Raw genomic sequence first — 24223 nt, forward strand, 5'->3', positions numbered from 1 at the left:
TTGCTTGCCATATGAGTTCTGTTATACTTAGAGACACCATTCAAACAGTTTTAGAAACTTCAGAGTGTTTTCTATCCACATCTACTAATAATATGCAAATTCTATTTTCTGGGCCAGAGTAGTAACCTGTTTAATTTGGGTACGTTTTTCATCCGGCCGTGAAAATACTGCCCCCTAGCCCCTAGAGGTACTCATCAGTCTATTCTTGTTCTGAGAAATGAAGGCTATTCCATGCGAGAAATTGCCAAGAAACTGAAGCCGCTGTGTACTACTCCCTTCACAGAACAGCGCAAACTGGCCCTAACCAGAGAGAAAGAGGAGTGGGAGGCACCGGTGCACAATTGAGTAAGAGGATAAGCACATTAGTGTCTAGTTTGAGAAACAGACGCCTCACAAGTCCTCAACTGGCAGCTTCATTAAATAGTACCTGCAAAATACCAGTCTCAACATCAACAGTGAAGAGACAATTCTGGGATGCTGGCCTTCTAGGCAGAGTTCCTCTGTCCAGTGTCTGTGTTCTTTTTCCCATCTTAATATTTTGTTTTTATTGGTCAGTCTGAGATATGGCTTTTTCTTTGCAACTCTGCCAAGAAGGCCAGCATCCTCTTCTTCACTCTTGACTTTGAGACTGGTGTTTTCTTTCAAAAACAAGGAAATTTCTAAGTGACCCCCTTATATATTACAAAATAATATATGGGGGATTGGAAATGATGCAGAAAATTACATCGATGAAAGCTACATTCTATCTGCAGTATTAAAATTGATCTACCCCATAAAAGAAAAGTTATCTCTGTCAAGCAGTGAATTTCAGACACAGATTCAACCACAAAGACCAGGGAAGTTTTTCAATGCCTCTCAAAGAAGGGCACCTATTGGTAGATGGGTAGAGAAAAATCAGACATTGACTATCCCTTAGAACATTTACATTTACACCCAGTCACAACAAAGATAGAGGCGTCCTTTATAACTCAGTTGCCAGAGAGGAAAGACACCGCTCAGGGATTTCACCATGAGGCCAATGATGACTTTAAAACAGTTACAGAGTTTAATGGCTGTGGTAGGAGAAAACGGAGGATGGATCATCAACATTGTAATTACGCCACAATACTAAGCTAATTAACAGAGTGAAAAGGCAGCCTATACAGAACAAAAATATTACAAAACAAGCATCGTATTTGCAACAAGGCTTTAAAGTAATGCTGCAAAAATGTAGCAAAGCAATTAACTCTACCAATGATCAACTACCAACTTGAAAGAGCTTGAAGATTTTTGAAAAGAATAATGGGCAAATGTTGCTCCTAGAGACTTACCCCAAAAGACTCTTTAATCACTGATTCTACAAAGTATTGACTTAGGGGTGTGAGTACTTATGTAAATGAGATATTTCTGTATTTAATTTTCAATAAATTTGCAAACATTTCTAAAAACATGTTTTCACCTTGTCATTATGGGGTATTGTGTGTAGATGGGTGAGAATGTTTTTTATTATGTTTTGAATTTAGGCTATGACACAACAAAATGTGGAATAATCAAAAGGGGTATGGATACTTTCTGAAGGCACTGTATCCAAATCATTCAAACATATTTTTTTAAACTGCAAGATATTCAGAAGCAAGGACATGGACACTGGTGCCCTCCGATGGTAGGAGTCTTTCTCACCTCCTGTGTGGTCTGTCTTGTGCCTCATGTCTACTGTTCAACAGCACACTAATCAGACAGGACACAGCGATGGCATGAGAAAGTCATAGAAAGCAGAATGAGCCTCAGCAGTGTGAATTTTGATTTTATTTTATTTGGATCTCTTTTAGTCCCCATTTGGAATAATCTTCCAAGAGTCCTTAAACATTAAAATACAATTTATAATACGAACACATTTTCACATATAACACACTATTACAAACATACATAATATACTAACATAATGACCCAATAAATACTCAATCTAAAAAATATTGATTCTTCATCTACTATAGTCCCACAACATTTCTATGTATTATATTTAAATCGTATTAAAATAATGTTTAAATGTATATATTGAAAGGTTTCTGGTTTGCTCAGTTAATTTATTCAATTTCTTAATTGCTCTAAATTGAAATGTTCTTTTGCCTATTTCTCTTTTCTGTCTGGATAACGCATAGATGGTGGACAATCTATTCCTAGTATTTACGGAATGTCTGTCTCTTACCAACTGAATGCCATTGTGAATAGAACTTGGCCATTTTTAAATGATGTATATGATGAAATAAAATAAGCATGTTTTTTTCAATTATCTTGTCGATTGATGACCAACTAAGAACATTGCGCATGACTGCAACAGAAGAACCATATCTCCACCTTAAAACAATCCTTGCTGCTCTGTTCTGTGCAATCTGCAGCCTCCTAACTTCACTTGATGATGCATTTCCCCAGACCACAGAACAGTAGTTCACCTGACTCTCAATTAATGCTTGTGTTATTTGCTGAATAATTTTTCCTGGTAAAAATTTAGCTATCCTTCTGATTATGCATGCTGTTCTAATCTTCTTCTTTTTTTTTTTTACATAGATCAGTTATTTGAGACGACCATGATAAGCAGTTGTCTAGCTGCACTCCCAATAGTTTGGTTTCTGCCACTTCTTCAATTAGTACTCCTCCCATACTTAATTGTATCCCATGCTGTTTTGGCCTTTTCCTAGTGGAACAGACCAACATAACTTTGGTTTTCTTGGTGTTTAAAACAAGTTTGTTTTGGCAAACCCACTCCCTGATATTCTCCAAATCTCCTTGTAAAGCTTGCTGTACCTGTTGAACCGATTGTCTTGCTGCATAAATTGTAGTATAATCTGCAAATATTGTAGCTTGAGTTTCAGCTAAGGCATAGGGAAGGTCATTGGTATATATTAAATAAAGAAGTGGCCCAAGCACAGTTTAACACATGAGGGGAAGAAAATGAACCATTGATAGAGGTGGACTGTTTCCTATCAATTAGATATGACTGTACCCAATTCAATGCTACTTCCTTAAAACCATAATGCATTAATTTTGTCAAAATGATTTCATGATCCACTAAATCAAATGCTGCACTGAAATCTAAACATAATACACCCACAAACTTGCCATTATTCATAGCATTGAGCCACTGGTCAGTCATGTCAACCAATGCAGTGGTAGTGGAATGGTTTTTGCGATAAGCATGCTAATTGGCTGTAATCAGATCATTCTTTTCCATGTACTCCCATATTTGTCTACTCACAATACCCTCCAATATCTTACTGAGTGTAGGGAGTAGACTAATTGGTTGACTATTGGCAGGAGTAATGGGTTCTTTGCAGTCTTTCGGAATAGGACACAGTTTCACATGCTTCCATACATTTGCAAACATCCCCTTTTCCAGTGACCAATTAAATATGTTTCTCAGTGGAACTGCAATCTGGGAAGCAGCACAGCGAAGCAAAAAATTGTCCATAAGACCATAACCTGTAGATTTACCATCAGGTAATGACTTCAATAGGTTTAACACCTCCTCCACTGACACCATTTGCAGACTAAAAGAGCAGACCTGGATGAGTGATTACTCAGCCGAACCATACTGCTTACTGTGAGACACCAGGGTCCTTCAGGTGTGGCTGAGAGCCCTGGGGTGGAAAGGCTCTGCTGCTGCTGAGATGGCTATATATTATGCCTGAGATGCCTCTCGACTGCCAGACAGCCAGTTGGCTGTACATCCACCTTAACCTCACAGGTGCATACTCTTATTATAGACCTGAGGTCCATAGAAAGCAAGGTTGCTGTTTAACCTGTATGGGCTAGGTGGCAGTATTTTCACAGCCGGATAAAAAATTTAACCGATTTTCCCAAAAACGAGAATATGCATAGTATTAGTAGATTTGGATATAAAACCCTCTGTAGTTTCTAAAACTCTTTGAATGGTGTCTGTGAGTATAACAGAACTCATATGGCAGGCAAAAACCTGAGAAGATTCCAAGCAGGAAGTGGCCTGTCTGCAAATTTGTAGTTTTTCTTTCTAGTCCCTTTCGAAACTACAGTATCCCTGGGGTTACGTTGCACTTTCTAAGGCTTCCATTGGCTCTCTAAAGCCTTCAGAAAGCGGGTTGAGGCGTCTCCTGTCTCTGGGCAGAGTATGGTAGCTCAGTTTGTCAGTGGCCTGCCTGGTGACTAAGAGATTGGAAATGCGCAGTCCCGCGACCATGCTGTTTTTTCTTTCCCTTCTTGAATGAATACACTATTGTCCGGTTGGAATATTATCGCTATTTTACAAGAAAAATACAATGAAAATTGATTTTAAACAGCGTTTGACATGCTTCTAAGTACGGTAAAGGAACATTTCGATTTTTTTTGTCTCAATATGCGCTTGCGCGTTACCCTTTGGATAGTGACCTGAACGCACGAACAAAACAGAGGTATTTGGACATAACTATGGATTATTTGGAAAAAGAATAACATTTCTTGTGGAAGTAGCAGTCCTGGGAGTGCATTCTAATGAAGATCAGCAAAGGTAATACAATTATTCTAATAGTAATTCTGAGTTTAGTGAGCCCCGAACTTGGCGGGTGTCAAAATAGCTAGTCGTGATGGCTAAGCTATGTACTCAGAATATTGCAGAATGTGCTCTCGCCGAAAAGCTATTTTAAAATCGGACATAGCGATTGCATAAAGGAGTTCTGTATCTATAATTCTTAAAATAATTGTTATATATTTTGTCAACGTTTATGGTGAGTAATTTAGTAAATTCACCGGAAGTTGTGGGTGGGAATGCACATTCTGAACATCACAAGCCAATGTAAAAAGCTGTTTTTGGATATAAATATTAACTTCATTGAACAAATGATGCATGTATTGTATAACATAATGTCCTAGGAGTGTCATCTGATGAAGATCATAAAAGGTTAGTGCTTCATTTAGCTCTGTTTTGGGTTAATGTGACATATATGCTTGCTTGGAAAATGGCTGTGTGATTATTTGTGGCTATATACTGTCCTAACATAATGTAATGTTTTGCTTTCGCTGTAAAGCCTTTTTGAAATCGGACAATGTGGTTAGATTAACGAGAGTCTTGTCTTTAAAATGGTGTAAAATAGTCGTATGTTTGAAAAATTGAAATTATTGCATTTTTGAGGATTTGTATTTCGCGCCACCCTCTTCCACTGGCTGTTGAATAGAGTGGGACGGTAACGTCCCATCTTGCCCATAGAGGTTAAAGAAAACTGTTTTAGGAAATGGTATATCAGTTTTTTGAGGAGGTGTTTGATATACATCTGGAGTTGAAGTGTTGGATTGTTGTCTGTGGGGTTGTAGCCAGGGTTGGGTAGGTTACTTTCGTAATGTAATCCATTACAGTTACTATCTACCATTACCCAAACTCAGTAACGTAATGTGATTACTTTCAGTTACTTTTGGATAACTTTCCCCTTAAGAACCACTAGAAGAAGACAAAAACGATCCATCAAACATATTTAGTGTGTCGTCATAGTGGTCTCTGACTTGTGGTCAGACTCGCTGAGGTGGAACAAACTTAAACTTGGCGCCTTTTTTTCAGTCCTGAATTGAATGTCATTGACAAAACAGAAAGGCTTCACAATGTTTTTTTTTGCTAACATCCTTTCTGAATTAGAACATAATCTAAGAAATAATCATCACATTTTTAAAGCATCTGTATTCTGATTACAATATTTGCGCTGGTAATGTAACTGATTACAGTTACAGTTTTTTGTAATCAGATGGCATGTAAGTGATTGTAATCAGCTACTCCCCAACCTTGGTTGTAGCATACCCATTCTTGCACATCTCTCCCATCTCTGATTAAGGAGATTGTGTCAATGATTTACACCTGAAATCAGGATTGTGTTGATATTTTTTGGTCTCACATTTTTTATTCTCACGCCACAAAGAATCCTAACCAAATGTGCTGTTTTCTGTATTTTTTTACGCATTGTTTGTAACTTCTTTTGTACATATTGTTGATGCTACTGTCTCTTATGACCAAAAAGAGATTCTGGATATCAGAACAGTGATTACTCACCTGGAACTGGACAACATTTCTTCTTTAACCTCTCTATGGTAGGTGGGACGAAATCGTCCGCACTATTCAACAGCCAGTGACACATCAGAGCGCCAAATTTAAAACCACAAAATGTCATAATTCAAAGTTCTCAAACATAGGACTATTTTACACCATTTGAAAGACAAGACTCTCATTAATCTAACCACATTGTCCAATTTCAAAAAGGCTTTACAGCGAAAGCAAAACATTAGATTATGTTAGGAGAGTACATAGACCAAAATAACCACACAACCATTTTCCAAGCAAGGACATGTGTCAGTAAAACCCAAAACACAGCTAAATGAAGCACTAACCTTTGACGATCTTCATCAGATGACACTCCTAGGACATCAAGTTACACAATACATGTATATTTTGTTCGATCAAGTTCATATTTCATCCAAAAACAGCATTTTACATTGGCGCGTGATGTTCAGAAAACATATTCCCACCAAAAACTTCCGGTGAATTTACAAAAATACTCATCATAAACGTTGACAAAATACATAACAATTATTTTAAGAATTATAGATACAGTACTCCTTTATGCAACTGCTGTGTCAGATTTTAAAATAGCTTTACGGAGAAAGCACATTTTTCAATATTCTGAGTACATAGCTCGTTATCACAGAAAGCTATACAGACACCCGCTAAGTTCGGGGCAATCTAAACTCAGAATTAGTATTAGATAAATGCTCTTACCTTTGCTGATCTTCGTCAGAATGCACTCCCAGGACTGCTACTTTCACAAGAAATGTTGTTTTTGTTGTAAATAATTCATATTTATGTCCAAATACCTCCGTTTTGTTTGTGCGTTCAGGTCGCTATCCAAAGGCATAACGCGCGAGCACAATTCGAGATACAAAAATTCAAAATGTTCCATTACCGTACTTAGAAGCATGTCAAACGCTGTTTAAAATCAATCTTTATGGTATTTTTTACGTAAAATTGCAATAATATTCCAACCGGACAATAGCGTATTCATTCAAGGAGAAAAAGAAGGAACAGCGTGCTCGCAGGACCGCGCATATCCAATCTCTTTGTCCCCACGCAGTCCACTCAGTGACCAAGCTCCTATACTCTGCCCAGTGACAGGAGAATGCTCAATCCAGTTTATGAAGGCTTTTGACAGCCAATGGAAGCCTTGGGAATTGCAACGTGACCCCACAAATACTGTAGTTTCGATAGGGACTAGAAGAACTACAATTTTCAGATCCTCCACTTCCTGGTTGAATTTTTCTCAGGTTTTTGCCTGCCATATGAGTTCTGTTATACCCACAGACACCATTTAAACAGTTTTAGAAACTTAAGAGTGTTTCCTAACAAATCTACTAATAATATGTATATTCTAGTTTCTGGAAAAAAGTAGTAACCAGTTTCATTTGGGTACGTTTTTCATCCGGCCGTGAAAATACCTCCCCCTACACCTCAACAGGTTAAAGTTCCTTGGTGTCCAAAGCACCAACTATCTTGGTCCAAACACACCAAGAAAGTCGTGAACAGGGCACAACAACACCTTTTCCCCCTCAAGACACTGAAAAGATTTGTCATGGGTCCTCAGATCCTCAAAAATATCTACAACTGCACAAACGAGAGCACCCTGACCGCTTGCATCACCGCCTCGTATAGCAACTGCTCGGCATCTGACAGTAAGGCACTACAGAGGGTAGTGGGTACAGCCCAGTACATCACTAGGGCCTAGCTTCCTGCCATCCAGGACCTATATACTAGGCGGTGTCAGAGGAAGGCCCCAAAAAATTGTAAAATACACCAGTCACCCAAGCCATAATCTGTTCTCTCTGATACCGCACGGCATGCGGTACCAGAGCGCCAAGTCTAGGTCCAAAAGGTTCCTTAACCTCTCTAGGGTAGGTGGCACCAAATCGTCCCACCTACGTAACAGCCAGTGTAATCCCGTGGCGCGTTATTCAAAAACCTCAAAAATGCAAAAACTTCCATTTTTCAAACATATGACTATTTTACACCATTTTAAAGACAAGACTCTCGTTAATCTAACCACACTGTCCGATTTCAAAAAGGCTTTACAACGAAAGAAAAACATTAGATTATGTCAGCAGAGTACCCAGCCAGAAATAATCAGACACCCATTTTTCAAGCTAGCATATAATGTCACATAAACCCAAACCACAGCTAAATGCAGCACTAACCTTTGATGATCTTCATCAGATGACAACCCTAGGACATTATGTTATACAATACATGCATGTTTTGTTCAATCAAGTTCATATTTATATCAATAACCAGCTTTTTACATTAGCATGTGACTAGCATGTGACTAGCATTCCCACCGAACACTGCCGGTGAATTTACTAAATTACTCAGCATAAACGTTCACAAAAAGCATAACAATTATTTTAAGAATTAAAGATACAGAACTCCTCTATGCACTCGATATGTCCGATTTTAAAATAGCTTTTCGGTGAAAGCACATTTTGCAATATTCTCAGTAGATAGCCCGACATCACAGGGCTAGCTATTTAGACTCCCAGCAAGTTTAGCACTCACCAAAGTCAGATTTACTATAAGAAAAATGTTATTACCTTTGCTGTCTTCGTCAGAATGCACTCCCAGGACTTCTACTTCAATAACAAATGTTGGTTTGGTTCAAAATAATCCATAGTTATATCCAAACAGCGGCGTTTTGTTCGTGCGTTCAAGACACTATCCGAAAGGGTAAATAAGGGTGACGAGCATGGCGCAATTCGTGACAAAACATTTCTAAATATTCCATTACCGTACTTCGAAGCATGTCAACCGCTGTTTAAAATCAATTTTTATGCCATTTTTCTCATAAAAAAGCGATAATATTCCGACCGGGAATCTGCGTTTAGGTAAACAGACGAAAGAAAAGAAAGCATTCGGTCGACTCGGGCATGCGCCTAAGCCCATAGTATTCTGATCGGCCACTTGACAAAAGCGATAATGTGTTTCAGCCAGAGGCTGCCTCGATATCGTTCAGCTTTTTTCCGGGCTCTGAGAGCCTATGGGAGCCGTAGGAAGTGTCACGTTAGAGCAAAGATCCTCAGTCTTCAATAAAAAGAGCCAAGATGAAACACAACTTGTCAGACAGGCCACTTCCTGCATGGAATCTTCTCAGGTTTTGGCCTGCCATTTGAGTTCTGTTATACTCACAGACACCATTCAAACAGTTTTAGAAAATGTAGGGTGTTTTCTATCCAAAGCCAATAATTATATGCATATTCTACTTACTGGGCAGGAGTAGTAACCAAATTAAATCGGGTACGTTTTTTATCCGGCCGTGTCAATACTGCCCCCTAGCCCTAACAGGTTAACAGCTTCTACCCCTAAGCCATGAGACTGCTGAAAAATTCATAAAATGTGCCTTCATACTATTTGCACTTACACCCGCCTTTGTTTTTACACTGCTGCTACTCGCTGTTTATTATCTATGCATAGTCACTTTACCCCTACTTAAATGTAAGAATTACCTTGACTAACCTGTACCCCCGCACGTTGACTCGGTACCGGTTCCCCCTGTATATAGCCTCGTTGTTGTTATTTATTGTGTTTCTCATTATTTTAATTGTTTTACTTTAGTTTATTTATTAAATATTTTCATAACTGCATTGTTGGATAATGGCTTGTAAGTAAGCATTTCACGGTAAGGTCTTCACCTGTTGTGTTCGGCGCATGTGACAAATCAAATTTGATTTGACAAAGGCGGCATAACCTTGGTGAGAAATTATTCTTGTCTTGGTTGAGGTGTTGGAAATGATTAATTTGTCTAATTGAGATGTTGGATTATACTGTAGAGCACAGGTGTGAAACTGCATGGAGGGCCGAGTGTCTGCGCGTTTTCGCTTCTCCCTTGTCCTTGATGAATTAAGGTAACTCCCCACACCTGGTTGCCTCAGGCTTAATTGAAAGGAAAAAACTAAAACCTGCAGACAATAGCCCTCCATGGAATGAGTTTGACACCCCTGCTGTAGAGCATTCCATTTCTGTCCATGCCTTTTGAAAATCTGTCTTAATAAGACACTGCTTTTTCAAATTTTAATAGAGAGCTCTCTGCTGCCCTATAACCTAGCCTATACATCACATGCATTTGCCCTTGTCACATCATGATACATAGGGAAATTGCTAAGCCTTTACATGCCATCACCCTCCTTACTTGTTCTCATACACTACAGTGTTGTGTCAGAAGCAAACCTAGGGCCATATACATAAAGTGTCTCAGAGTAGGGGTGCTGATCTAGGAGCTGAAAGGCAAACCCTAGATCAGCACTACTATTCAATTTTTGAATACAGGCCTAAGGCTTGAATTCATTTTCTTTCAAATACTTTACTTGATTGAGCTTGCCTGGCAAGATGGGACCAATTGATTGTTCTAAACCCTGTCCATCTGGCTCTCCAGACAGGCTAAATTAAATGCTAATTTCAAAAATAAAATCTAATGTTATTGTTTTTTTCAGATGTTAATGCAGGTGCAGTGAAATGCTTATGTTTCTAGCTCCAACAGTGCAGTAATACCTAACAATGCAAAACAATACACAAATTTCAAAAATAAAAAGGAATTAAGAAATATCCGAACGAGCAATGTCAGAGTCCGGACTAAATACATACTATGTACTGTATATTATGGTGTTTATAGACATTATGGACAGTATATGAATAGGAAAGATGTGTACAGCTGTAGTTATATAGGATGAGCCTTGACTAGAATACAGTATACAGTATACTGTACATATGAAGTGGGTAAAACAGTAAGTAAACATTATGACAGAAGACATTTTAAAGAAAACCAATACTCTTTGAACCCAGGTCTGGTCAAAGAATGGCCTGCCTTTGGTGCCCTCCTTAACTCCTGTAGAATGGCCAGCCCAATGTTTCACGGTTGACCTATTGAAACACATGTATCACACGTGTTCTCCAGATAGAACTTGAAGTTCAGATGCCCCGTCTTGTTTTTGAGTGGTTACTGCCTGTGGCATTATGCAAATGTCCACCTAAGAAAAGAAAAAGAAAAAAAAGAAGGAGAAAAGGTTGACATTTGAACACTATTTGAATAACATGGAACAGTCAAGCCATCTATTTGCTATCAGGATGGGTGGACATTGTGGCTGTACAAGGCAAGGCAGAGCCTTCCTACATTCTAATTAACATGTTTTTCTCCATACGTCCACTCTTGGGGATGGAACAGCAGAGAGCACACAAATAAACTCCTATAGACTCTATCTGCACATCCGCCTCCTTCCCAACAACTTAGTGTTTAGTTAAAAACCCACAGCCGCTCACTGGAAGACATCTCCCCAATGGCCTGATAGACGAAATTTGCCAGTAGTTCGGGCACCGTGGCTCTTTAGCGCAGATTAGCCAAAAGCCTGGTGTTTGGAATAACCTGCCCTTGTTCAGGCTTAACTTCTATGGGCTACGTGGGACGCTAGCGTCCCACCTGCGGGACACAGCCAGTGAAATATCAGGGCGGCAAATTCAAAAACAACAAAATGTCATAATTCAACTTTCTCAAACATACAACTATTTTACACCATTTTAAAGATACACTTCTCCTTGATGTAACCACATTGTCCAATTTCAAAAAGGCTTTACAGTGAAAGCAAAACATTAGATTATGGTAGGAGAGTACATAGACAAAAATAATCACACAGCCATTTTCGAAGCAAGGACATGTGTCAATAAAACCCAGAACACAGCTAAACGAAGCACTAACCTTTGACGATCTTCATCAGATGACACTCCTAGGACATTATGTTACACAATACATGTATGTTTTGTTCGATAAAGTTCATATTTATATCCAAAATCAAAATATATAACAATTATTTAAAGAATTATAGATAGACTACTCCTGGATGCAACCGCTTTGTCAGAGTTTAAAATAGCTTTACGGAGAAAGCACATTTTTCAATATTCTGAGTACATAGCTCAGCCATCACAGAGAGCTATATAGACACCCGCCAAGTTCGGGGCAACCTAAACTCAGAATTAGTTTTAGAAATATTCTCTTACCTTTCCTGATCTTCGTCAGAATGCACTCCCAGGACTGCTACTTCCACAAGAAATGTTGTTTTTGTTCTAAATAATACATATTTATGTCCAAATACCTCAGTTTTGTTCGTGCGTTCAGAGCACTATCCAAAGGCATAATGCGCGAGCGCGGTACCAGAGACGAAAAGTCAAAATGTTCCATTACCGTACTTAGAAGCATGTCAAACGCTGTTTAAAATCAATCTTTATGGTATTTTTAATGTAAAATTGCGATAATATTCCAACCGGACAATAGCGTATTCATTCAAGAAGAAAAAGAAGGAATGGCGTGCTAGCGTGACCGCGCATATCAAATCCCTTTGTTGCCAGGCAGTCCACTCAGAAACTGAGCTCCTATTATCTGCCCAGTAATAGGTGAAGGCTGAAACAACTTTCTGAAGGCTGTTGACAGCCAATGGAAGCCTTAGGAAGTGCAACGTAACCCCACAGATACTGTAGTTTCGAAAGGGACTAGAAAGAAGAACTACAATTCTCAGATCCTCCACTTCCTAGTTGACTTTTTCTCAGGTTTTTGCCGGCCATATGAGTTCTGTTATACTCACAGACACCATTCAAACTGTTTTAGAAACTTCAGAGTGTTTTCTATCCAAATCTACTAATAATATGCATATTATAGTTTCTGGGCCAGAATAGTAACCTGTTTAAATTGGGTACATTTTTCATCCGGCCGTGAAAATACTGCAATCCTAGCCGAAACATTTTAATTAGGGGCGGTCTCATGGCACTAGCTCTATCCAGAGACGCCACTTGTTACGGATCATTGGTGCGTCTGTCTACTACAATAAAATTAATTGATATTACAATGGAGTGGAGGGGAAAGCAGGGAGGTCACACGCTTCTAATAATTTCCATCTCTGTAGCCATTACATACGTGAGTAGACTTTCTTGGCATTCCACTGCCCCCAATCTTCCAACCTGCGCCAAATAGACATAGTCCCACCAAGCATCCCCTGACTTTACAGTGTGTTCATTTTAGTTTTCTGTTGGGTTCCTGTATTGACTGAAGAATGAAAAGAAACAGAAGTTACTTATAGCTACCATAGTGAGCTGGCAATTTTTTTTATGAATATTTAAATCTGTTGTTCATAAGTGTAAATATTTAATGTTATTTTCTAACGATCTCAGCTATTAACATATTAAGTGTGTGTTCCTGTTCTAATTAGCAGTTCATTATAGATATTTCTTTCAGGTGAGAGTCGGAAACAACAAATGTAAATGAAGGTAGGAGTTGGAAACAACAATGTCATGGGCACATGTTTCGGTAGTGAGAGAAACAGGGACTGAGTTCAGTCTATTTTTATTTAAGTTTTACCTTTATTCTATGCTTTCACTGAATAACAAGACCCAGGTGTCTTTTTCAAATGAGGCGTGCAATATACAGAAATTCACATATTAAAGGCAATATACACACAATAAAATAATCAAATCAGTCAAGTATAGTAATTAATCATTCTTAAAATGACCAAAGGGAACTACATTTTCTAACTGAAGCCTTCACTGGAGTTCATTCCATATGTGCTCATTCTATATTTTTTGGCTGGACGAGACTGGTTTTAATACACAACAGTCCAGAGTTGAGCTGGCTGACTTATAGAAATTAACAGAGATTGAAAGATGGCTTTTATTGAGCGTTGTGAGTATCGACAGTGACATCATAAACATTCTACTATAGTGGAGTTTTTTTGTTTAGCTAGCTAAACAATGAACAATAATCCCAACTCATAACGTTACTACCCTGTATGAATCTGCAGGTAGCTACAGTGAGGGAAAAAAGTATTTCATACCCTGCTGATTTTGTACGTTTGCCCACTGACAAAGTAATGATCAGTCTGTAATTTTAATGGTAGGTTTATTTGAACAGTGAGAGACAGAATAACAACAACAAAAATCCAGAAAAATGCATGTCAAAAATGTTATAAAATGATTTGCATTTTAATGAGGGAAATAAGTATTTGACCCCCTCTCAATCAGAAAGATTTCTGGCTCCCAGGTGTCTTTTATACAGGTAATGAGCTGCGATTAGGAGCACACTCTTAAAGGGAGTGCTGCTAATGTCAGCTTGTTACCTGTATAAAAGACACCTCTCCACAGAAGCAATCAATCAATCAGATTCCAAACTCTCCACCATGGCCAAGACCAAAGAGCTCTCCAAGGATGTCAGAGACAAGATTGTAGACCTATACAAGGCTGGAATGGGCTACAAGACCATCGCCAAGCAGCTTGGTGAGAAGGTGACAACAGTTGGTGCGATTATTCGCAAATGGAAGAAACACAAAAGAACTGTCAATCTCCCTCGGCCTGGGACCCCATGCAATATCTCACCTCGTGGAGTTGCAATGATCATGAGAACGGTGAGGAATCAGCCCAGAACTACACGGGAGGATCTTGTCAATGATCTCAAGGCAGCTGGGACCATAGTCACCAAGAAAACAATTGGTAACACACTACGCCGTGAACGACTGAAATCCTGCAGCACCCACAAGGTCCCCCTGCTCAAGAAAGGACATATACATGCCCGTCTGAAGTTTGCCAATGAACATCTGAATGATTCAGAGGACGACTGGGTGAAAGTGTTGTGGTCAGATGAGACCAAAATTGAGCTCTTTGGCATCAACTCAACTCGCCGTGTTTGGAGGAGGAGGAATGCTGCCTATGACCCCAAGAACACCATCCCCACCGTCAAACATGGAGGTGGGAACATTATGCTTTGAGGGTGTTTTCTGCTTCACCGCATCAACTTCACCCCATCAAAGGGACGATGGATAGGGCCATGTACCGTCAAATCTTGGGTGAGAACCTCCTTCCCTCAGCCAGGGCATTGAAAATGGGTCGTGGATGGGTATTCCAGCATGACAATGACCCAAAACACACAGCCAAGGCAACAAAGGAGTGGCTCAAGAAGAAGCACATTAAGAAAATCTGTGGAGGGAGCTGAAGGTTTGAGTTGCCAAACGTCAGCCTCGAAACCTTAATGACTTGGAGAAGATCTGCAAAGAGGAGTGGGACAAAATCCATCCTGAGATGTGTGCAAACCTGGTGGCCAACTACAAGAAACGTCTGACCTCTGTGATTGCCAACAAGGGTATTGCCACCAAGTACTAAGTCATCTTTTGCAGAGGGGGTCAAATACTTATTTCCCTCATTAAAATGCAAATCATTTTATAACATTTCTGACATGCGTTTTTCTGGATTTTTTTGTTGTTATTCTGTCTCTCACTGTTCAAATAAACCTACCATTAAAATTATAGACTGATCATTTCTTTGTCAGTGGGCAAATGTACAAAATCAGCAGGGGATCAAATACTTTTTTCCCCTCACTGTACCTGTTTGATAGACAAAATTACTCTATAGGCTGCTATATCCATAGATTTGTCTGTCAATTCCTCCACCCACCATGCACGTTTTAAAAAGCTTACCTTCGTGTCAGTGAAGGGCTGTTAAGTTAAAAACAAGACTTGAATTGAGGGGGAATGAGAAGGCCTGCCTTTTACTAAATAAGATGTCAAAAAGCACAGGCCTACCCCTTGTTAGCTTAAGATTTTGAGGAAAATAAAACTGATCCAATTATATAAAGTGATTGAAAACACCACTTTGGTCCGCCATGCTTTATGCTAGAAACAAGCTGTAAAATACACAGGACAGACATGACTTCAATGCATATGGGGATATCATTGTTTCGTTTCTTTGACATTGAGACTGAGCTCAACAACCTTCTATAGCTGAGGAGACAAAAAAATAGACTTTGTTTGGGAAGTATTCTAATTCTGTCACTATCAATTGATTAAGCTATTTACTTCCTGTACAATAGAAAATGTTTAAAACCAGAGAGCTTTTAGGGAAACTCTTGTGAACTTCTCTCGTTGGTTTAAGCCATGGCATCAGAGTAGCCAGAAGTTAAAGCTTACATTTTTCTGAGTCTGTACGCCGACTCTGTCTGGGGTGGAAATATAGGACTAACTTTTAAAAGTACCATGCTCAGATTCCTAATGATGTCTAAGATTTAATTATTTTCAAACATGGACAGTTTCGTTGCAAACCAGACACACTGATTTGGCATTGGAGGAATATGATACGATGAACACACAAGCCTTTCTCTCTGTCCATTTTAGCCTGTCATTTTGGTAATTTGTGTGGTATCAAAAAATAATCTGCTATTATTCAAAATTACATAGAATTACATGAAATGTTTATAAATTCGATTTTTTTCTTGGACCTGCAAATATGATGATAGATTCATGCAATGCTTTTACTATAAAGGAGATCTTTCCACCCCTACTCTTGTCCACGGTGGTTTGTGAACCCACAACCTTCTGGCCTGCAGCCCTGTGCACTATTAAAATTCCTGCGTTGCCTTGTAATGCTTTCCGGACAAAGAACAGTTTCTAAAACTGCATATCTAAGGCTCTGGTGTGTCCAAGTGAGGGTAAATGGTAGACATGTTCTCTGCTATCCACTTAGTTTTAATTATTATTTACATTTTTACATTTTAGTCATTTAGCAGACGCTTTTATCCAGAGCGACTTACAAATTTTATTTTGGGTATAGGGAGGGTTTAGGTAAAATATATTTTGCTGAAGGGAGGGGCCACCATTTTCACTTCATATAGGTCAGATTTTCTCCATGTAATCCTTATTATTGTCACAGGTGTCGTAGGGATTGGACCAAAACGCAGCGGGAATATGTTTCCTAATCTTCTTTTTTATTGAAGAAGGAAAACAAAAATAAACACGTATACAAAATCACCGATGAAACAGTCCTGTAAGGCTACTAAGCTATACAAAGAACAACTACCCACAGAAAAAACACCCCTACTAAATAGGACCTTCAATTAGAGGCAACGTGGAACAGCTGCCTCCAATTGAAGGTCAAAACAATAAACTAGACATAGAAATAGAAAAACTAGAAAATAAAACATAGAAATACCAAACATAGAACACAACCCAAAAACCCCGACAACACAAAACAAACACACCCCTGCCACGTCCTGACCAAACTACAATAACAAATAACCTCTTTTACTGGTCAGGACGTGACAATTATAAATAACGTTCACTCCCTAAAATATAAAATTATATCACTTTTGCTACAAACTGTCAAAATGTAGACCATAATTGACATGTTTCACTATAACTAAACCTAAAACACATTGTTTTCAATTTTTTTCATGAAAGGTACTATAACAGAAAACTGGCAGTTTAAACGAAATAACAATTTTCCATTTATCAAATCCCTAATGGTAACACCATCTGAGGAGAATTATAGTATTTCAACCACATGTGAATCTGCAATTACAAATGTGAAAAACAATAACATTTGCAGTTTCGTTTGATAAAACCTTTCACGTGAATATCTCAATTTCACATGGGGAATTGCAAGTTCACATGTGAAAAACAATCACATGTGGAAATTTTTCACATATGAAACTGCAAATTAGATTTTCACGGGATTTATTTTCACTTGAACTTGCAATTTCACATGTAAAAGTGAGATTTCCACATTTTGATGTTTCTTTTTACATGTGAAACGGCAACTGTGATTTTCACATCTGAATGTTTTTCACGTGAAATTTCAATTCAATATGTGAAAGTGAGATTTTCACATGTTGAATGTTTTTCACATGTGAATCTGCAATTCACATGAGGTGAAAACATCTTATTCTCCTCAAGTGAAAATGTTATGTTGTAAAGTAAACATTAATACATATGTAAATATGGTTTCACATTTGAAATTTAAGATGTGAAAACAGCTATTTTGGATGTGGATGTGGTCCATGGTTTTTGAGGGATGTCTTAAGTTTGAGGTTTTTCTTATTCTCTCTGGCTTCAAATTTGGACAACTTGATTTGAAGCAGTGGTGACAGTACACTATGCTAGACTGTAGATGTGTGAATGGCTGTGTATATCATTCACTATGATGGCCCTGGGATTGCTTCCCAAATGGTACCATATTCCTTTTATAGTGCATTACTTTTGACCAGGGCCCAAACTGCCACTTCGAGAGGCACCACACATTTCAGTTGCTTTAGTCAGACCGCTACATAATCGTGATGTTGACACAAGTCTGTGTAGAGGTTAAGTTAAATGTTAGTTTATTGTACTCTGATAAGGGGATATTTGACATGTTAAATGTTGGTTTATGAGTAGTTACAGTGCATTCTGAAAGTATTCAGACCCCTTGACTTCTGCACATTTTGCTACACTACAACCTTATTCTAAATGTATTAAATAAAACATTTTCGTCATCAATCCACACACAATACCTCATAATGACAAAGCAGAAACAGGATTTTAGATTTTTTTTCTCATTTATAACAAAAAACATCAATACCTTATTTACCTTTGCTATGAGACTCGAATTTGAGCACAGTTGCATCCTGTTTCCATTGATCATTCTTGACATGTTTTAACAACTTGATTGAGTTCACTTGTGGTAAATGTTATTGATTAGACATGATTTGGAAAGGCACACACCTGTTTATATAAGGTCCCACAATTGCATGTCAGAGCAAAAACTAAGCCATGAAGTTGAAGGAATTGTCCGTAGAGCTCCGAAACAGGATTGTGTCAAGACATAGATCTTGGGAAGGGTACCAAAAACATTCTGCAGCATTGAAGGTGCCCAAGAACACAGTGGCCTCCATCATTCTTAAATGGAAGAAGTTTGTAACCATCAAGACTCTTCCTAGAGCTGGCCACCGGGCCAACTGAGAAATCGGGGGAAAGGGGCCTTGGTCAGGGTCACTCTGACAGAGCTCCAGAGTTCCTCTGTGGAGATGGGAGAAGGACAACCATCTCTGCAGCACCACCAATCAGGCTTTTATGGTAAAGTGGCGAGATGGTAAAGTGGCGAGTAAAAGGCACATGACAGCCCGCTTGAAGTTTACCAAAAGGCACCTAAAGGACTCAGAGCATGAGAAACAAGATTATATTGTCTGATGAAACCAAAAACTCTTTGGGCTGAATGCCAAGCGTCACGTCTGGAGGAAACCTGGCACCATCCCCATGGTGAAGCATGGTGTTGGCATCCTTATGCTTTGAGAATGTTTTTCAGCTGCAGGGACTGGGAGACTAGTCAGGATCAAGGGAAATTTGAACAGAGCAAAGTACAGAGAGATCCTTGATGAAAACCTGCTCCAGAGCGCTCAGTACCTCAGACTGGGGCGAAGGTTCACCTTCCAACAGGACAATGACCCTAAGAAGACAGCCAAGACAACGCAGGAGTGGCTTCGAGACAAGTCTCTGAATGTCCTTGAGTGGCCTAGTCACAGCCCGGACTTGAACTCGATCTAACATCTCTGGAGATACCTGAAAATAGCTGTGCAGCGACGCTCCCCATCCAACCTGACAGAGCTTGAGAGGATCTGCAGAGAAGAATGAGAGAAACTCCCCAAATACAATTGCTCCAAGCTTGTAGCGTCATACCCAAAAAGACTCAATGCTGTAATTGATGCCAAAGGTGCTTTAACAAAGTACTGATTAAAAGGTCTGAATACTTACGTAAATGTGATATTTCAGTTATTTATTTTTAATACATTTGCAAACATTTCTAAAAACCTGTTTTTGCTTTGTCGTTATGGGTTATTGTGTGTAGATTGATGAGGGGGAAAAAACTATTTAATCCATCCCTATAATGTTTCAGAGAGAATCTCATCCCTAAAAGGCTGCAGTAGGCTCCTCTTGCCAAATAAGAACTTACTGCAAGTGTTAAGTGATGTAAAATCATAGCCAACGTTACAAAATAAATATTTCCTATCAATCAAAATCTGCTTTATTTGCACCATTTTAGTTACACTATTGCATTGGCCTTGTGTTAAGCGAGATTTAAGCTAGTTTGTAAATTAATCCTAGCCTGTGAATGCAATTAGGCACCATGTTCAACCAGCACAGTTAATGAATTCTTATGGAGATGCCAGACTAAAACAAAGAAGCTACAGATATGGATTTATGACCTTTAGCGGCAACAATTAGGCAATTGTATCAATCAAACAATGAATCAACCGATCAGCTTCACAATTTGGTTGTGTCATTAGAGGTTCAGACAATCATAGTGGTTGTGTGTGGTCATGTGTTCCACAGGTCATCCAGACCATCAGCGCCGTGGACAAGGATGAGCCTCCCAGTGGTCATCGCTTCTACTTTGCCCTACCTGCGTCTGTGGCTAGCAACACCAACTTCACTCTCCGAGACAACAAAGGTAGGTGTCTCCTCCTCGTCAAATTACTCAAATTATCTCACAACTGTCCATTATTGACAACAGAGAAGAATGTGAGGAACATTTTTAATGTAAGGGATCAGGGTTTGTAAGGTATGTAAGATCAGGGTCAACCATGGCCACAACAGTACTGCAAATGTGGATTGAGATGTGTTCTTTGTAAATATTGGATTTTCAAACATTAGACATTTCAAGACCTTTTTGATTGAAAGTATTTGCTGAAATATACTTTCTGAGGATGATTCTGATGGCTTATTCATGTTTCTTTCACCTTTAAATCCATTCAATGGATAAGAATATCTATGAATGTTAATTGCAGGTTTAGAAGTGTGGAGGCAAAAACAGGTTTTGAAATGTAATGACCCAATTTGAAAGTATAATTTAATCTCTAATGGTATCATGCCCATTTGCACAAAATATTTTCCTCCTATGTCCATTTTTTCTGGCTTGGACTACCCTGACATTATGCCTCTGAGCTTTCTCTTCTATTCCTCAGTTGTTACTATTCATATGTCACTGCCCAATTGAAAAAATAATATTGTGTGTATATATACTACGGTAGGAATACTATAGTATACTGTAGTATTTACAGTTTACTATAGTATAAATACTGGTGAAAAAAAGTGTTGTATATACTGTAGTAATTGCTGTAGTGTTTTTGCTGACTAGTATACTGTAGTATTTACTGTTGTGTTTTTGCGGACTGTAGTATACTGTAGTATTTACTGTGGTGTTTTGCGGACTGTTGTATACTGGTGTATTTACTGTAGCGTTTTTGCGGACTGTAGTACAAAGCATAAAAAGCAAAGCAAAAACAAAGCATGAAAACAAAACAGTATAAAGTTGTCGCTGCAGCTATAGTATATGTGATTTGTGAGATAAAGAAATCTCCTATATTAAAGTTGTTTTAAATTAGAGATGATATCAATCATTCTAGGGTTGATCCACAGTCTGTAGGCTCATCACAGACTATGCAGAATTTGATCTCTAAATACTCTTCCCCTTCTTCCTGACTGATCATGTTCATGACCCTCCCTTCCAGACAACACGGCATCTATCGTAACGAAACATGGAGGGTTTCGTAGACAGGAGCAGATGCTGTACCGACTGCCCGTGTTGATTGTCGACAGTGGAAGCCCCGCCCTCAGTAGCACCAACACCTTATCAGTGAACGTGTGTGACTGTGACTCGGACGGTGTGGCCCAATCGTGTGGAGCCATGCCATACACACTTCCTGCCGGCCTCAGTACAGGGGCCCTGGTCACCATTCTGGGATGCATCATTACACTGCTGGGTATTTTTTATTTAACCTTTATTCAACTAGGCAAGTCAGTTTAGAACAAATTCTTATTTACAATGATGGCCTAACAGAAGGCAAAAGGCCTTCTGCAGGGATGGGGGATTAAAAATAAAATAAAAATATAGGACAAAACACACATCACGACAAGAGAGACACCACAACACTACATAAAGAGAGACCTAAGACAACACATGAAAACACAGCATGGTAGCAACACAACATGACAACAACATGGCAGCAGCACAACATGGCAGCAATACATGGTACAAACATTACTGGGCACAGACAACAACACAAAGGGAAAGAAGGTAGAGACAACAGTACATCACGTGAAGCAGCCACAGCTGTCAGTAAGAGTGTTCATGATTGAGTCTGAATGAAAAGATGGAGATAAAACAGTCCAGTTTGAGTGTTTTTTGCAGCTCCTTCCAGTTGCTAGCTGCAGTGAACTGAAAAAAGGAGCGACCCAGGGATGTGTGTGCTTTGGGGACCTTTAACAGAATGTCACTGGCAGAACGGGTGTTGTATGTGCAGGATGAGGGCTGCAGTAGGTATCTCAGAGGGGGGAGTGAGGCCTAAGAAGGTTTTAAAAATAAGAATCAACCAGTGGATCTTGCGACGGAATTACAGAGATGACCAGTTTACAGAGTAGTAGAGAGTGTAATGATGTGTCCTATAAGGAGCATTGGTGGCAAATCTGATGGCCGAATGGTAAAGAACATCTAGCCTCTCAAGAGGACCCTTACCTGCAGATCTATAAAGTACGTCTCCATAATCTAGCATGGGTAGGATGGTCATCTGAATCAGGGTTAGTTTGGCAGCTGTGGTGAAAGAGGAGGGATTACGATAGAGGAAACCATGTCTAGATTTAACCTTAGCCTGCAGATTTGATATGTGCTGAGAGAAGGACAGTGTACCATCTAGCCATACTTCCAAGTACTTGTATGAGGTGACTACCTCAAGCTCTAAACCCTCAGAGCTGGTAATCACACCGGGGCATTCTTCTTACCAAACAACATGTCCTTTGTTTTGGAGGTGTTCTGAACAAGGTTAAGGGCAGAGATAACTTTTTGGACACTAAGAAATCTTTGTTGTAGAGCTGAGTATAAGCTGAGCATAAGACTGTTTCATGTGCATGTAAATGGTTGAGAGAGCTTCTTTACTGCTTGAGCTGTGTTGTTGATGTAAATTGAGAAGAGCTTGGGGCCTAGGATCGAGCCTTGGGGTACTCCCTTGCTGACAGGCAGTGGCTGAGACATTAGATGTTCTGACTTTATACACTGCACTCTTTGAGAGATAGTTAGCAAACCAGCCAAAAACCCCTCAGGGACACCAATACTCCTTAGCCGTCCCACAAGAATGGAATGGTCTACCGTATCAAAAGCTTTGGCCAAGGTTGCAGTGACACATCCATAACCTAACCGAAAACCAGATTGCATACCCAAGAGAATATTATAGACATCAAGAAAGCCAGTCAGTTGATTATTAACAAGTTTTTCCAACACTTTTGATAAACATGGCAATATATAAATTGGCCTATAACAGTTAGCATCAGCTTGATCTCCCCCTTTAAATAAAGTATGCACTGTGGCTGCCTTCCAAGCAATGGGGGCCTACCCAGAGAGGCGAGACACAATAAAAAGGTCAGAGATAGGCTTGGGGAAGATCAACCATGATGACATCTATGGGTAGTATTCTCATGTTATCTCCAGGTTCTTGAATGTCCGTTTTCAACGTTTTTTGAGAACTTACTAATGTGATTGTACAGTGCATTCGGAAAGTAAGGCTGTAACGCAACATTATGTTGCGTTACAGCCTTATTCTAAAATTGATTACATTGTTTTTTCCCCAATAAAACCTACACACAATAACTCATAATGACAAAGCAAAAACATGTTTTTAGGCATTTTTGCAAATTAATTAAAAACTGTAAATGTCACATTCAAATAAGTATTCAGACCCTTTACTCACTACTTTGTTGAAGCTGCAGAAATTACAGCCTTGAGTCATCTTGGGTATGAAGCTACAAGCTTGGAGCACCTGTATTTGGGGAGTTTCTCCCATTCTTCTCTGCAGATCCTCTCAAGCTCTGTCAAGTTGGATGGGGAGTGTCACTGCACAGCTATTGTCAGCTCTCTCCAGAGATGTTCGATCAGGTTGAAGTCCGGGCTCTCGGTGGGCCACTCACGGACATGTCCCAAAGACCCTCCTGCATTGTCTTTGCTGTCTGCTTAGGGTCATTGTCCTGTTGGAAGGTCAACCGTCACTCCTTTCTGAGGTCCTGAGTGCTCTGGAGCAGGTTTTCATTAAGGACCTCTCTGTACTTTGCTCCATTCATCTTTCCCAGTCCCTGCCGCTGAAAAACATCCCCACAGCATGATGCTGCCACCACCATGCTTCACCGTGGGGATGGTGCCAGGTTTCCTCCAGACATGATGCTTGACATTCAGGCCAAATGGTTCAATCTTGTTTTCATCAGACCAGAGAATCTTGTTTCTCTTGGTCTGAGTCCTTTATGTGCCTTTTGGAAAACTCCAAGCAGGCTGTCATGTGCCTTTTACTGAGGAGTGGCTTCCATCTGGCCACTCTACCATAAAGGCCTGATTGGTGGAGTGTTGCAGAGA

The 24223-nt window shown here is 39.4% G+C and overlaps 1 protein-coding gene across 3 annotated transcripts in view; it reads left to right on the plus strand.

Annotated features, from left to right (window-relative positions):
* Positions 1-24223, plus strand: part of LOC106578734 (cadherin-7-like) — a 117549-nt gene that overhangs the window by 80596 nt on the left and 12730 nt on the right. For 2 of the 3 annotated variants that reach the window (XM_045702227.2, XM_014157864.3), the window contains 2 exons: positions 20164-20281; positions 21342-21593. In XM_045702227.2, coding sequence (XP_045558183.2) covers positions 20164-20281; positions 21342-21593 — 370 coding nt within the window. The remainder of the gene's footprint in view (positions 1-20163; positions 20282-21341; positions 21594-24223) is intronic. The other variant, XM_082965707.1, reaches the window with a different exon arrangement.

Source organism: Salmo salar, chromosome 19 (assembly GCF_965601325.2).
Source record: "Salmo salar chromosome 19, fSalSal1, whole genome shotgun sequence".
NCBI lineage: Eukaryota > Metazoa > Chordata > Actinopteri > Salmoniformes > Salmonidae > Salmo > Salmo salar.